Raw genomic sequence first — 14,072 nt, 5'->3', positions numbered from 1 at the left:
AGAGAGCGTACGTTCGATTCCCGGGCGGAGTGGAAACATTTTGGCGGGTTTTCCGATACCCTATTAGCATCTTCCATTTAGCGTAACCCGTTTCTGGGTCGTGATCTGTAGAGTCCCTCATAGAGTCCCAACAACCTAAGATTTGGCCCTGTGTTTTCGCCGCCTTTCAAACACTAGCCTTGGCGTCTCGCAGCGAAGACAGGGCCAATGGCGTCCAAATCTCAGGCTGTCAAGGACTCTCCGGCATCATGACCACAGATGTTGCTGACTAAACCAAACCAACTGTAGCCCCTGTCCACCCAGCAGTGTACCAGGTGTTAATAGGGGGTTGTGTCCCGTCTCCTGGGGTCTGTTCCCTTCTCCTATGATTCCTTCCCCTTCTGTCTCTCTCCGGCATATGACCACAGATGTTGCGCCGACTAAACGAAACTTTCCAACTGCTCCCTTCTCCTATAATCCCTTCCCCTTCTGTCTCTCTCCGGCATATGACCACAGATGTTGCGCCGACTAAACCAAACTTTCCAACTTTTTCCCGGAGTGGTGCAGTCTAACCCACCACAGACTCAAGGGCCAGTGTTACAGAAATTGTTATTATTATTATTATTATTATTATTATTATTATTATTATTATTATTATTATTATTATTATTATTATTATTATTATTATTATTATTATTATTATTATTATTATATTATCAGCTTCGTCGTCCACTCTTATCTGCGCTTGACTGCACTTCATGCCTAATTTTTTTTCTTTTTTTTGTTTACATCAGAGTTAGTTCAAGGGCATAAAAAAAGTTAATAAATTTAAAAAAAAAAGTCCGCTACTAACTGCTCCTATAAAGAGTTAAGGGAGTGGCCGAAAGAGAGGTCAATTTCGGGAGGAGAGGTGTCCTGAAAGAGTTCAAGTCGTAGGCAGGAGGAAATACAGATGAAGGGAGATTGTTCCAGAGTTTACCAGCGTGAGGGATGAAAGAGTGAAGATGCTGGTTAACTCTTGCATAAGGGGTTTGGACAGTATAGGGATGAAAGAGTGAAGATGCTGGTTAACTCTTGCATAAGGGGTTTGGACAGTATAGGGATGAAAGAGTGAAGATGCTGGTTAACTCTTGCATAAGGGGTTTGGACAGTAAAGGGATGAAAGAGTGAAGATGCTGGTTAACTCTTGCATAAGGGGTTTGGACAGTATAGGGATGAAAGAGTGAAGATGCTGGTTAACTCTTGCATAAGGGGTTTGGACAGTATAGGGATGAAAGAGTAAAGATGCTGGTTAACTCTTGCATAAGGGGTTTGGACAGTATAGGGATGAAAGAGTGAAGATGCTGGTTAACTCTTGCATAAGGGATTTGGACAGTATAGGGATGAAAGAGTGAAGATGCTGGTTAACTCTTGCATAAGGGGTTTGGACAGTATAGGGATGAAAGAGTAAAGATGCTGGTTAACTCTTGCATAAGGGGTTTGGACAGTATAGGGATGAAAGAGTGAAGATGCTGGTTAACTCTTGCATAAGGGGTTTGGACAGTATAGGGATGAAAGAGTGAAGATGCTGGTTAACTCTTGCATAAGGGGTTTGGACAGTAAAGGGATGAAAGAGTGAAGATGCTGGTTAACTCTTGCATAAGGGATTTGGACAGTATAGGGATGAAAGAGTGAAGATGCTGGTTAACTCTTGCATAAGGGGTTTGGACAGTATAGGGATGAAAGAGTGAAGATGCTGGTTAACTCTTGCATAAGGGGTTTGGACAGTATAGGGATGAAAGAGTGAAGATGCTGGTTAACTCTTGCATAAGGGGTTTGGACAGTATAGGGATGAAAGAGTGAAGATGCTGGTTTACTCCTGCATAAGGGGTTTGGACAGTATAGGGATGAAAGAGTGAAGATGCTGGTTAACTCTTGCATAAGGGGTTTGGACAGTATAGGGATGAAAGAGTGAAGATGCTGGTTAACTCTTGCATAAGGGGTTTGGACAGTATAGGGATGAAAGAGTGAAGATGCTGGTTAACTCTTGCATAAGGGGTTTGGACAGTATAGGGATGAAAGAGTGAAGATGCTGGTTAACTCTTGCATAAGGGATTTGGACAGTATAGGGATGAAAGAGTGAAGATGCTGGTTAACTCTTGCATAAGGGATTTGGATAGTATAGGGATGAAAGAGTGAAGATGCTGGTTAACTCTTGCATAAGGGATTTGGACAGTATAGGGATGAAAGAGTGAAGATGCTGGTTGACTCTTGCATAAGGGATTTGGACAGTATAGGGATGAAAGAGTGAAGATGCTGGTTAACTCTTGCATAAGGGGTTTGGACAGTATAGGGATGAAAGAGTGAAGATGCTGGTTAACTCTTGCATAAGGGGTTTGGACAGTAAAGGGATGAAAGAGTGAAGATGCTGGTTAACTCTTGCATAAGGGGTTTGGACAGTATAGGGATGAAAGAGTGAAGATGCTGGTTAACTCTTGCATAAGGGGTTTGGACAGTATAGGGATGAAAGAGTGAAGATGCTGGTTAACTCTTGCATAAGGGTTGTGGACAGTATAGGGATGAAAGAGTGAAGATGCTGGTTAACTCTTGCATAAGGGGTTTGGACAGTATAGGGATGAAAGAGTGAAGATGCTGGTTAACTCTTGCATAAGGGGTTTGGACAGTATAGGGATGAAAGAGTGAAGATGCTGGTTAACTCTTGCATAAGGGATTTGGACAGTATAGGGATGAAAGAGTGAAGATGCTGGTTGACTCTTGCATAAGGGATTTGGACAGTATAGGGATGAAAGAGTGAAGATGCTGGTTAACTCTGGCATAAGGGGTTTGGACAGTATAGGGATGAAAGAGTGAAGATGCTGGTTAACTCTTGCATAAGGGATTTGGACAGTATAGGGATGAAAGAGTGAAGATGCTGGTTAACTCTTGCATAAGGGGTTTGGACAGTATAGGGATGAAAGAGTGAAGATGCTGGTTAACTCTTGCATAAGGGATTTGGACAGTATAGGGATGAAAGAGTGAAGATGCTGGTTAACTCTTGCATAAGGGGTTTGGACAGTATAGGGATGAAAGAGTGAAGATGCTGGTTAACTCTTGCATAAGGGGTTTGGACAGTATAGGGATGAAAGAGTGAAGATGCTGGTTAACTCTTGCATAAGGGGTTTGGACAGTATAGGGATGAAAGAGTGAAGATGCTGGTTAACTCTTGCATAAGGGATTTGGACAGTATAGGGATGAAAGAGTGAAGATGCTGGTTGACTCTTGCATAAGGGATTTGGACAGTATAGGGATGAAAGAGTGAAGATGCTGGTTAACTCTGGCATAAGGGGTTTGGACAGTATAGGGATGAAAGAGTGAAGATGCTGGTTAACTCTTGCATAAGGGATTTGGACAGTATAGGGATGAAAGAGTGAAGATGCTGGTTAACTCTTGCATAAGGGGTTTGGACAGTATAGGGATGAAAGAGTGAAGATGCTGGTTAACTCTTGCATAAGGGATTTGGACAGTATAGGGATGAAAGAGTGAAGATGCTGGTTAACTCTTGCATAAGGGGTTTGGACAGTATAGGGATGAAAGAGTGAAGATGCTGGTTAACTCTTGCATAAGGGATTTGGACAGTATAGGGATGAAAGAGTGAAGATGCTGGTTAACTCTTGCATAAGGGGTTTGGACAGTATAGGGATGAAAGAGTGAAGATGCTGGTTAACTCTTGCATAAGGGGTTTGGACAGTATAGGGATGAAAGAGTGAAGATGCTGGTTAACTCTTGCATATGGGATTTGGACAGTATAGGGATGAAAGAGTGAAGATGCTGGTTAACTCTTGCATAAGGGGTTTGGACAGTATAGGGATGAAAGAGTGAAGATGCTGGTTAACTCTTGCATAAGGGGTTTGGACAGTATAGGGATGAAAGAGTGAAGATGCTGGTAAACTCTTGCATAAGGGGTTTGGACAGTATAGGGATGAAAGAGTGAAGATGCTGGTTAACTCTTGCATAAGGGATTTGGACAGTATAGGGATGAAAGAGTGAAGATGCTGGTTAACTCTTGCATAAGGGGTTTGGACAGTATAGGGATGAAAGAGTGAAGATGCTGGTTAACTCTTGCATAAGGGGTTTGGACAGTATAGGGATGAAAGAGTGAAGATGCTGGTAAACTCTTGCATAAGGGGTTTGGACAGTATAGGGATGAAAGAGTGAAGATGCTGGTTAACTCTTGCATAAGGGATTTGGACAGTATAGGGATGAAAGAGTGAAGATGCTGGTTAACTCTTGCATAAGGGGTTTGGACAGTATAGGGATGAAAGAGTGAAGATGCTGGTTAACTCTTGCATAAGGGATTTGGACAGTATAGGGATGAAAGAGTGAAGATGCTGGTTAACTCTTGCATAAGGGGTTTGGACAGTATAGGGATGAAAGAGTGAAGATGGTGGCTAACTCTTGCATAAGGGGTTTGGACAGTATAGGGATGAAAGAGTGAAGATGCCGGTTAACTCTTGCATAAGGGGTTTGGACAGTATAGGGATGAGCTTGAGTAGAAAGTCGTGTGTGGCGATGATAACTGTCTCTTTGCAGGACAAGGGTGTCTGTATACATGAGTTGAGGCGTATGGCTGATTCACGGCCGATGAGCGGTTCTGTTCACTCCTGAGCCGAAGTGAGCAGAGAGGCGTCTGGTATTTAATCAGTCAATCAATGGGGGCATACGCCGGGGGGTGCGTCGCCTCGCCCACCCGATGACGCCTACAGCCCGGTTTGGTATTGAAGGAGATGTATTGGATTTTAAGACTGTTCCGAGTGTGTGTGTGTGTGTGTGTGTGTGTGTGTGTGTGTGTGTGTTTATGATATGTGGACCTACCTCTGCATGGCGACAAAAAAAAAAAAAAAAAAAAAATAATAATCATAATAATAATAATATTGATAATACAACAACAACAACAACAACAACAACAACAGGTCAGGTAGGGAAGATCGGACCTTGGCCATTTTCCAAGGTCGAGGTTATTCCCCCCCCCGCTGAGCGCTCTCTCTCTCTCTCTCTCTCTCTCTCTCTCTCTCTCTCTCTCTCTCTCTCTCTCTCTCTCTCTCTCTCTCTCTCTCTCTCTCTCTCACACAAAATTTAATACATATAAAACACACACACACACACACACACACACACACACACACACACACACACACACGTACCCCCCTCCCCCTCCCAACCTCACCCATCCCACACACAAACACACAGCAGAGAATGTTATCGTCAACGCCTTTCTCTCTATTTACAGCAGCGGGGCGGGGCGGGGGACGGGGCTGGAGGGGGCGAGGGGTGGGCGGGTCGAACAGAGAAAGGAAGAGCTGGAACGCTGGGGAAGGGCGAGTGGGTGGGGTTGGGGGGGTGGGGGGGGAAGGGGTGGCGAAGCGGAAAAGCGGCTTGGATACAGAGACTAGGCAACCTTTGTGCCAACCTCTCTGCTATATATATATACACAGCGAAGGGCGGCTCGGAAGGGCAGGACCGGGAAGGAGAGAAATGCCGGGAATGCGATGGGAATGGGACAAGGCGGGTGGCATGGTTAGGGAATGGAGGTGAAGGGTGTATATGGGGGCTTCAGGAAATGGGGGTTGGTCAGGGGGTTGGGAGTGTTGGTTGTTGTGTTGGTGAGGTGTCTGTGAAATGGGTAGGGAGTGGAATGCTTAGGAAATGGCGGTGTGGGTTGTGAGGTGTTTGTGACATGGGTAGGAAATGGGCTGGGAGTGGAATGCTTAGGAAATGGCGGTGTGGGCTGTGAGGTGTTTGTGACATGGGTAGGGAATGGGCAGGGAGTGGAATGCTTAGGAAATGGCGGTGTGGGTTGTGAGGTGTTTGTGATATGGGTAGGAAATGGGCTGGGAGTGGAATGCTTAGTTAATGGCGGTGTGGGTTGTGAGGTGTCTGTGATATGGGTAGGAAATGGGTATTGAATGGTACCCTTATTAATAACTGCTTTCTTGAACTTCCCCTAAAACTGTTACTCAATAAATTACTAAAATAACTTGCCTTATTAATCTCAAACTCTCCTTCACTCATAATAACGACTCGATTTCCCTTCCACACAGAGTAGATAAAAATGACTCCCTTAATAACAAATGCTTTCCTCGTCTCTCTAAAATAAGGTTCCTCTATGAATCACTAATATCTATGTTACTAATTATACCCTTCAAACTTCCCCTGTCTCTGCAAATTCACTCATAATAGAGACTCGATTTCCCTTCCACACAGAGTAGATAAAAATGACTCCCTTAATAACAAATGCTTTCCTCGTCTCTCTAAAATAAGGTTCCTCTCTGAATCTCTAATATCTATGTTACTAATTATACCCTTCAAACCTGCCCTGCGTCTCTGCAAATTCACTCATAATAGAGACTCGATTTCCCTTCCATACACAGAGTAGATAAAAATGACTCCCTTAATAACAAATGCTTTCTTCGTCTCTCTAAAATAAGGTTCCTCTCTGAATCACTAATATCCATGTTACTAATTATACCCTTCAAACCTCCCCTGTCTCTGCAAATTCACTCATAATAGAGACTCGATTTCCCTTCCATACACAGAGTAGATAAAAATGCCTCCCTTAATAACAAATGCTTTCCTCGTCTCTCTAAAAATAGGTTCCTCTCTGAATCACTAATATCCATGTTACTAATTATACCCTTCAAACTTGCTCTGCGTCTCATTAACACTTCAATTATAGAGAGGTGTAGATGCCCTTCCCCTCCTTCTATACATATTGATGGGTTAAAAGAAGATTATGCATTCTATACTAATATCTACGAGTCTCGTTACCCTTGAACCTCCCCTACGTCTATTAAGGAGCGAATCTTTTTTCTATTTTTTTTCCCTTGAGTTGTGTGCTATAGAAAGGGCAAGACTATTTTCGTCCCTTAATTAAATGGATCAAAACAAACTATTCCCCTAAACTAACATCCATTGGGCTGACAATCCTCAAAGTTATCCTGTATCTCCCAATAATCACTAATAATAAAGAGATTTTTCCCCCATATGTATTAAAACAAAATCGAGTCTTTTTCAATCAGGTTATCAGATGCTCCCCTTAAGGTATATCTCTTACTACTGGTCTGGACGGGGGTTAGTGCTGGGAGGGCGACGCAGTGGGGTATTGTGAGTCTGTGTGAGTGGTAGGGATGCCGGGATAAGGGAGGGGAGGGTACCGGAGGAGAGATATGATAGTGGAATGGGTCTTTGTGAACTTGGGTGGTGTTGTGGAGTGGTGTGTGGTGTGAGTAGGATGGGGCCTGGTGTTGAACTAGAGGAGGGGTATTTGTGATGGTATAGGGATGGGGCATTGTGGAGTGGTGTAATGGTGTGGGTAGGAGGGTATGATGAGCATGGGTGGGTTGGTTGTGGAGTGGTATGTCAGGGAGATGGGGTTAGTGGGATGGGGCCTTGTTAGCTATGGGATGGGGTATGGTGGAGTGGTGTAATGGTGTGGGTACGAGGGTATAATGAGCAAGGGTGGGTTGATTGTGGAGTGGTTTGAGTGGGGTGGGGACTTCAACTATGAGAGGGGAGATTGTGGAGTGGTGTGTCAGGGAGATGGGGTGAGTGGGAGGGTCGTGTTAGCTAGGAAGGAGGCGTTGTGGAGTGGTGTGACGGTGTGGGTGTGATGGAGTGGGAGGGATGGAGGGCTTAATCTATATATATGGGAGGGGGCATTATGGGTGTCGGAGTGAGTGGGATGGGGCTTGGTGAACTGGAGACGTGTGTGTGTGTGTGGGCGTGATGGGGTGGGAGAGATGGAGGCTTAATCTATATATATGGGAGGGGGCATTATGGGTGTCGGAGTGAGTGGGATGGGGCTTGGTGAACTGGAGACGTGTGTGTGTGTGTGTGTGTGTGTGTGTCAAAAGCTGTACCGGTGTGAGCGTACCAGCAACATGTCTTACTCTATCGTACTTACAGGTCAGGACGGAGGTTGGAATGGCCGACGCTGTGCTGTTCGAGGTGTTTTTGGCCTTCACCTGACACTGAGACGCCGCCCAGCACAGCACAGCGCAGCACAACCAGGTCAGACTCGTAGATCGGCGGGCCATACTGACTTCCTGACTTAATCCTTGCACAGCGGCGGTGAGAGATAGAGCGCCACACAACACCGAACCGCCACAAGTGTTTTCTCAAAGTCCCACGCCTTCACGCACAGCACACACAATCTATTACTTCCCTGGTGTCTATGTGAATCTATGTCTTTTGCCCGCGCCGTGAGCTCAACCCTCCTCCGCCATTTTGGGTGGACACTCTCTCTTCGTGGGTCACCTTAAAGCTATTTCCCGAGGAGGTGAATGCGTTCTGAACCACTGGTGCGCCGGAAGGACTTCAGGAACTGCTTCGAATCACCTTAGTGTTGGTGGGTCAAACGCGTTCCACAGTCACTCACTTCAACACGGGGTCAGGATGTCAGCCTTTGCAACGGGTTCACTTTATGGTATCTTCCTTGTATACTCCTAGCGTGGGTGGAGTTCAGGGGTTCTCTCTCTCTCTCTCCCTCCCCTTCACAAAACTCTCCCTTCTCTTTACAAAACTCGTATGATATGTCTTCCACTTCCTCCTTCTCTGTGTTTTCGGAAATCGGTTAATTCCTTCAGCGTCCTGTTCTCTGGTGTGGTTGGTAGAATCCGGGTCGTCGGTGAACCCACATCCGCCTGGCCCAATGCACTGCCGGGTCACATCTGCGCGGGGTCTTCCTCTGTGTCGCTAACTCCTCCGCTAGCTAGCTCATCGCCTACGCCGTCACTGCAAGGAGAGATTGTGGCGTTGTATATTTTTTTGGCATGAAAGGAAACGCCTCAAGGGCTACAAAAAGAATGCAAGAAAAAAATGACCCGCTACACGCCGATCCCATAATAGACAAAAGTTTAGAGTAGGCAAAATAGAGGGTTAATTGGGTTAGAGATAGCGTTGCGTAATTGGGCTGGAAAGAGTGTTGTAATTGGGCTGGAAAGAGTGTTGTAATTGGGCTGGAAAGAGTGTTGTTTTGGGGCTGGAAAGAGTGTTGTAACTGGGCTGGAAAGAGTGTTGTAATTGGGCTGGAAAGAGTGTTGTAATTGGGCTGGAAAGAGTGTTGTAATTGGGCTGGAAAGAGTGTTGTAATTGGGCTGGAAAGAGTGTTGTAATTGGGCTGGAAACAGTGTTGTAATTGGGCTGGAAAGAGTGTTGTAATTGGGCTGGAAAGAGTGTTGTAATTGGGCTGGAGAGAGTGTTGTAATTGGGCTGGAAAGAGTGTTGTAATTGGGCTGGAGAGAGTGTTGTAATTGGGCTGGAAAGAGTGTTGTATTTGGGCTGGAAAGAGTGTTGTATTTGGGCTGGAAAGAGTGTTGTAATTGGGCTGGAAAGAGTGTTGTAATTGGGCTGGAAAGAGTGTTGTAATTGGGCTGGAAAGAGTGTTGTATTTGGGCTGGAAAGAGTGTTGTAATTGGGCTGGAAAGAGTCTTGTGATTGGGCTGGAAAGAGTGTTGTAATTGGGCTGGAAAGAGTGTTGTATTTGGGCTGGAAAGAGTGTTGTAATTGGGCTGGAAAGAGTGTTGTAATTGGGCTGGAAAGAGTGTTGTAATTGGGCTGGAAAGAGTGTTGTAATTGGGCTGGAAAGAGTGTTGTAATTGGGCTGGAAAGAGTGTTGTAATTGGGCTGGAAAGAGTGTTGTAATTGGGCTGGAAAGAGTGTTGTAATTGGGCTGGAAAGAGTGTTGTAATTGGGCTGGACAGAGTGTTGTAATTGGGCTGGAAAGTGTGTTGTACTTTGGCTGGAAAGAGTGTTGTTCTTGGGCTGGAAAGAGTGTTGTAATTGGGCTGGAAAGAGTGTTGTAATTGGGCTGGAAAGAGTGTTGTAATTGGGCTGGAAAGAGTGTTGTAATTGGGCTGGAAAGAGTGTTGTAATTGGGCTGGAAATAGTGTTGTAATTGGGCTGGAAATAGTGTTGTAATTGGGGTGGAAAGTGTTGTAATTGGGCTGGAAAGAGTGTTGTAATTGGGCTGGAAAGAGTGTTGTAATTGGGCTGGAGAGAGTGTTGTAATTGGGCTGGAAAGAGTGTTGTAATTGGGCTGGAGAGAGTGTTGTAATTGGGCTGGAAAGAGTGTTGTAATTGGGCTGGAGAGAGTGTTGTAATTGGGCTGGAGAGAGTGTTGTAATTGGGCTGGAAAGAGTGTTGTAATTGGGCTGGAAAGAGTGTTGTAATTGGGCTGGAAAGAGTGTTGTAATTGGGCTGGAAAGAGTGTTGTAATTGGGCTGGAAAGAGTGTTGTAATTGGGCTGGAAATAGTGTTGTAATTGGGCTGGAAATAACGTTGCTGTAACTGGGCTGGAAATAGTGTTGTAATTGGGCTGGAAATAACGTTGCTGTAATTGGGCTGGAAAGAGTGTTGTAATTGGGCTGGAAATAGCGTTGCTGTAATTGGGCTGGAAAGAGTGTTGTATTTGGGCTGGAAATAGCGTTGTGATTGGGCTGGAAATAGCGTTGTGATTGGGCTGGAAATAGCGTTGTGATTGGGCTGGAAATAGCGTTGTGATTGGGCTGGAAATAGCGTTGTGATTGGGCTGGAAATAGCGTTGTGATTGGGCTGGAAATAGAGTTGTGATTGGGCTGGAAATAGCGTTGTGATTGGGCTGGAAAGAGTGTTGTAATTGGGCTGGAAATAGCGTTGCTGTAATTGGGCTGGAAATAGTGTTGTGATTGGGCTGGAAATAGCGTTGTGATTGGGCTGGAAAGAGTGTTGTAATTGGGCTGGAAATAGTGTTGTAATTGGGCTGGAAATAGCGTTGCTGTAATTGGGCTGGAAATAGTGTTGTGATTGGGCTGGAAAGAGTGTTGTGATTGGGCTGGAAAGAGTGTTGTAACTGGGCTGGAAAGAGTGTTGTAATTGGGCTGGAAAGAGTGTTGTAATTGGGCTGGAAAGAGTGTTGTAATTGGGCTGGAAAGAGTGTTGTAATTGGGCTGGAAAGAGTGTTGTAATTGGGCTGGAAATAGCGTTGTGATTGGGCTGGAGATAGCGTTGTGATTGGGCTGGAAATAGTGTTGTGACTGGGCTTGAAAATTTGTGGCTTTACCGTGTAGCAGCGACGGGCCAAATTTGTGCCATGATATAAACCCCCCAAAATAGATGATACATAATCTGATCACAAATGCTTTGATATATATTATGAAATAGCTTGTGTGAGGGGTGATTTTTTTCTCATTTTTCTCGCTTAGAGGGACCATTAAGAAACATGGTCCCCGCTGCTGCAGGGTTAAGCCGTCACATAGAGAATGGAAGGTATTTTTAGGGGTCATGTCGGTCTGAGTCTCACATTGCTATCGCTCTTCATTTTCTTCCTCCTCTCTTCCTCCTCCTTCTCCTGCTATGCTAACCGTCACACACGACCCACATATTCGTCCAGAGATCTACGACTCAGAGGTACCGTTGCTGGGTCCCTCACCACACCGACAACCAATCCTCTACCGCCCTCCCCGCTCCCTCTCTCTCCATCACCCACGGCCTCTTCTCTGATCCAATGCCCATCTCCTGCTACCAATATGCTCTTACGGGGACTGCCTTGCCCCTAGGTGTGGTTCATATCGGCTATTTCTAAAGGTCAAAGAGGGGGTCAGTCGGGTTCTATTGAGTGTTTCTTCAGGTTCACGGTACAGAGGAAGGGTCAGACTACCACCAGGGTCATAAAACTACCCCTGGAAATGCCCACAACTCCTACGAAAGCCTCTCCCTCGGTCACTATCTCCCTTCTCAAAGCGTCTCAGCGTAACGGACCCGGCGCCTTATCATTCCCCGACCGTAACACCTCCTCCCTACGTCGGTCCGAGGCGCCCTATTTAGTGCCGACGCCAGCTTCGCTTCGCCAGACTGACCACGAAGGGCTAGCGTTTAGTGAAGCTTGTGTGGGTTGTTAGTGGTGTGTGTGTGTGTGTGTGTGTGTGTGTGTGTGTATTAGTGCTTCGGTTATAAGTAGTAGTAGTAGTAGTAGTAATAGTTATTGTTGTTGTTGTCATCGTCGTAGTATAACAGCCGCGCATAACACAACATAACACAACACAACGCAATTCTTCGCCCCCTCCCCCTCCCAAGTCAGCCCGGCTCCGCACCACAACACCACAAGACAGCCGCGTCGCTGCTTCCTGGATGTGATAACGGACGCGAGTGTGTACATAGCAAGCACGCACACACACACACACACACACACACTCACTACTACTACTACTACTACTTCTACAGCTATACCACTCAAATACACATAAACACTCCATTCTTTAGCACCACGCCCATGACCTGACCCTGCCCAGCTGACCTCCTGACCCCACCCGCCCCACATAGCCATCTCCTGTGACCTCCAACCCCCCCACCCCCTGTGCGTACCCCCCCGAGGTAGAGAAGCATAGGAGCAGTAGTGCCAAGTTAGTGTTTGACCTACCCGCGGACTCCTACGGGCCCCCAAAAATAGCCCAAAATCATTATCTTTAATATTATCAGTCATTTTAAGTTTACTGTAGCTCAAAGGTGTTTAGTAAGGATTTTTGTTTACTCATTTGGCGATAGTGTACGCCATCCTGCCCCGGTAAAGGTTCTAATTCCATCTCTCCACCTGGTTATCTGTCTGGTGTTAGTGTACTCCATCCTGCCCCGGTAAAGGTTCTAAGTTCATCTCTCCACCTGGTTCTCTGTCTGGTGTTAGTGTACTCCATCCTGCCCCGGTAAAGGTTCTAAGTTCATCTAAACGTCTAGTTCTCTGTCGGGTGTTAGTGTACTCCATCCTGCCCCGGTAAAGGTTCTAAGTTCATCTCTCCACCTGGTTCTCTGTCTGGTGTTAGTGTACTCCATCCTGCCCCGGTAAAGGTTCTAAGTTCATCTAAACGTCTAGTTCTCTGTCGGGTGTTAGTGTACTCCATCCTGCCCCGGTAAAGGTTCTAAGTTCATCTCTCCACCTGGTTCTCTGTCTGGTGTTAGTGTACTCCATCCTGCCCCGGTAAAGGTTCTAATTTCATCTAAACGTCTGGTTCTCTGTCTGGTGTTAGTGTACTCCATCCTGCCCCGGTAAAGGTTCTAATTTCATCTAAACGTCTGGTTCTCTGTCTGGTGTTAGTGTACTCCATTCTGCCCCGGTAAAGGTTCTAATTTCATCTAAACGTCTAGTTCTCTGTCTGATGTTAGTGTACTCCATTCTGCCCCGGTAAAGGTTCTAATTTCATCTAAACGTCTAGTTCTCTGTCTGGTGTTAGTGTACTCCATTCTGCCCCGGTAAAGGTTCTAATTTCATCTAAACGTCTAGTTCTCTGTCTGGTGTTAGTGTACTCCATTCTGCCCCGGTAAAGGTTCTAATTTCATCTAAACGTCTAGTTCTCTGTCTGGTGTTAGTGTACTCCATTCTGCCCCGGTAAAGGTTCTAATTTCATCTAAACGTCTAGTTCTCTGTCTGATGTTAGTGTACTCCATCCTGCCCCGGTAAAGGTTCTAATTCCATCTAAACGTCTAGTTCTCTGTCGGGTGTTAGTGTACTCCATTCTGCCCCGGTAAAGGTTCTAATTTCATCTAAACGTCTAGTTCTCTGTCTGGTGTTAGTGTACTCCATTCTGCCCCGGTAAAGGTTCTAATTTCATCTAAACGTCTAGTTCTCTGTCTGGTGTTAGTGTACTCCATCCTGCCCCGGTAAAGGTTCTAATTCCATCTAAACGTCTAGTTCTCTGTCGGGTGTTAGTGTACTCCATTCTGCCCCGGTAAAGGTTCTAATTTCATCTAAACGTCTAGTTCTCTGTCTGGTGTTAGTGTACTCCATCCTGCCCCGGTAAAGGTTCTAAGTTCATCTCTCCACCTGGTTCTCTGTCTGGTGTTAGTGTACTCCATCCTGCCCCGGTAAAGGTTCTAAGTTCATCTCTCCACCTGGTTCTCTGTCTGGTGTTAGTGTACTCCATCCTGCCCCGGTAAAGGTTCTAAGTTCATCTCTCCACCTGGTTCTCTGTCTGGTGTTAGTGTACTCCATCCTGCCCCGGTAAAGGTTCTAATTCCATCTCTCCACCCGGTTCTCTATCTGAAGTTAGTGTACTCCATTCTGCCCCGGTAAAGGTTCTAAGTTCATCTCT

General features: G+C 45.8%; 1 protein-coding gene across 2 annotated transcripts in view; it reads right to left on the bottom strand.

The window, feature by feature from the left end:
* Positions 1–14,072, bottom strand: part of LOC126987234 (protein masquerade-like) — a 35,281-nt gene that overhangs the window by 16,154 nt on the left and 5,055 nt on the right. For both annotated transcript variants that reach the window (XM_050844065.1, XM_050844072.1), the window contains exon 2: positions 7,919–8,748. In XM_050844065.1, the coding sequence (XP_050700022.1) occupies positions 7,919–8,051 (133 nt within the window). In that variant the 5' untranslated portion in view covers positions 8,052–8,748. The remainder of the gene's footprint in view (positions 1–7,918; positions 8,749–14,072) is intronic.

Source organism: Eriocheir sinensis, chromosome 6 (genome assembly GCF_024679095.1).
Source record: "Eriocheir sinensis breed Jianghai 21 chromosome 6, ASM2467909v1, whole genome shotgun sequence".
Taxonomy (NCBI): Eukaryota; Metazoa; Arthropoda; class Malacostraca; order Decapoda; family Varunidae; genus Eriocheir; species Eriocheir sinensis.
This window is presented reverse-complemented; position numbering and strand designations above follow the sequence as displayed.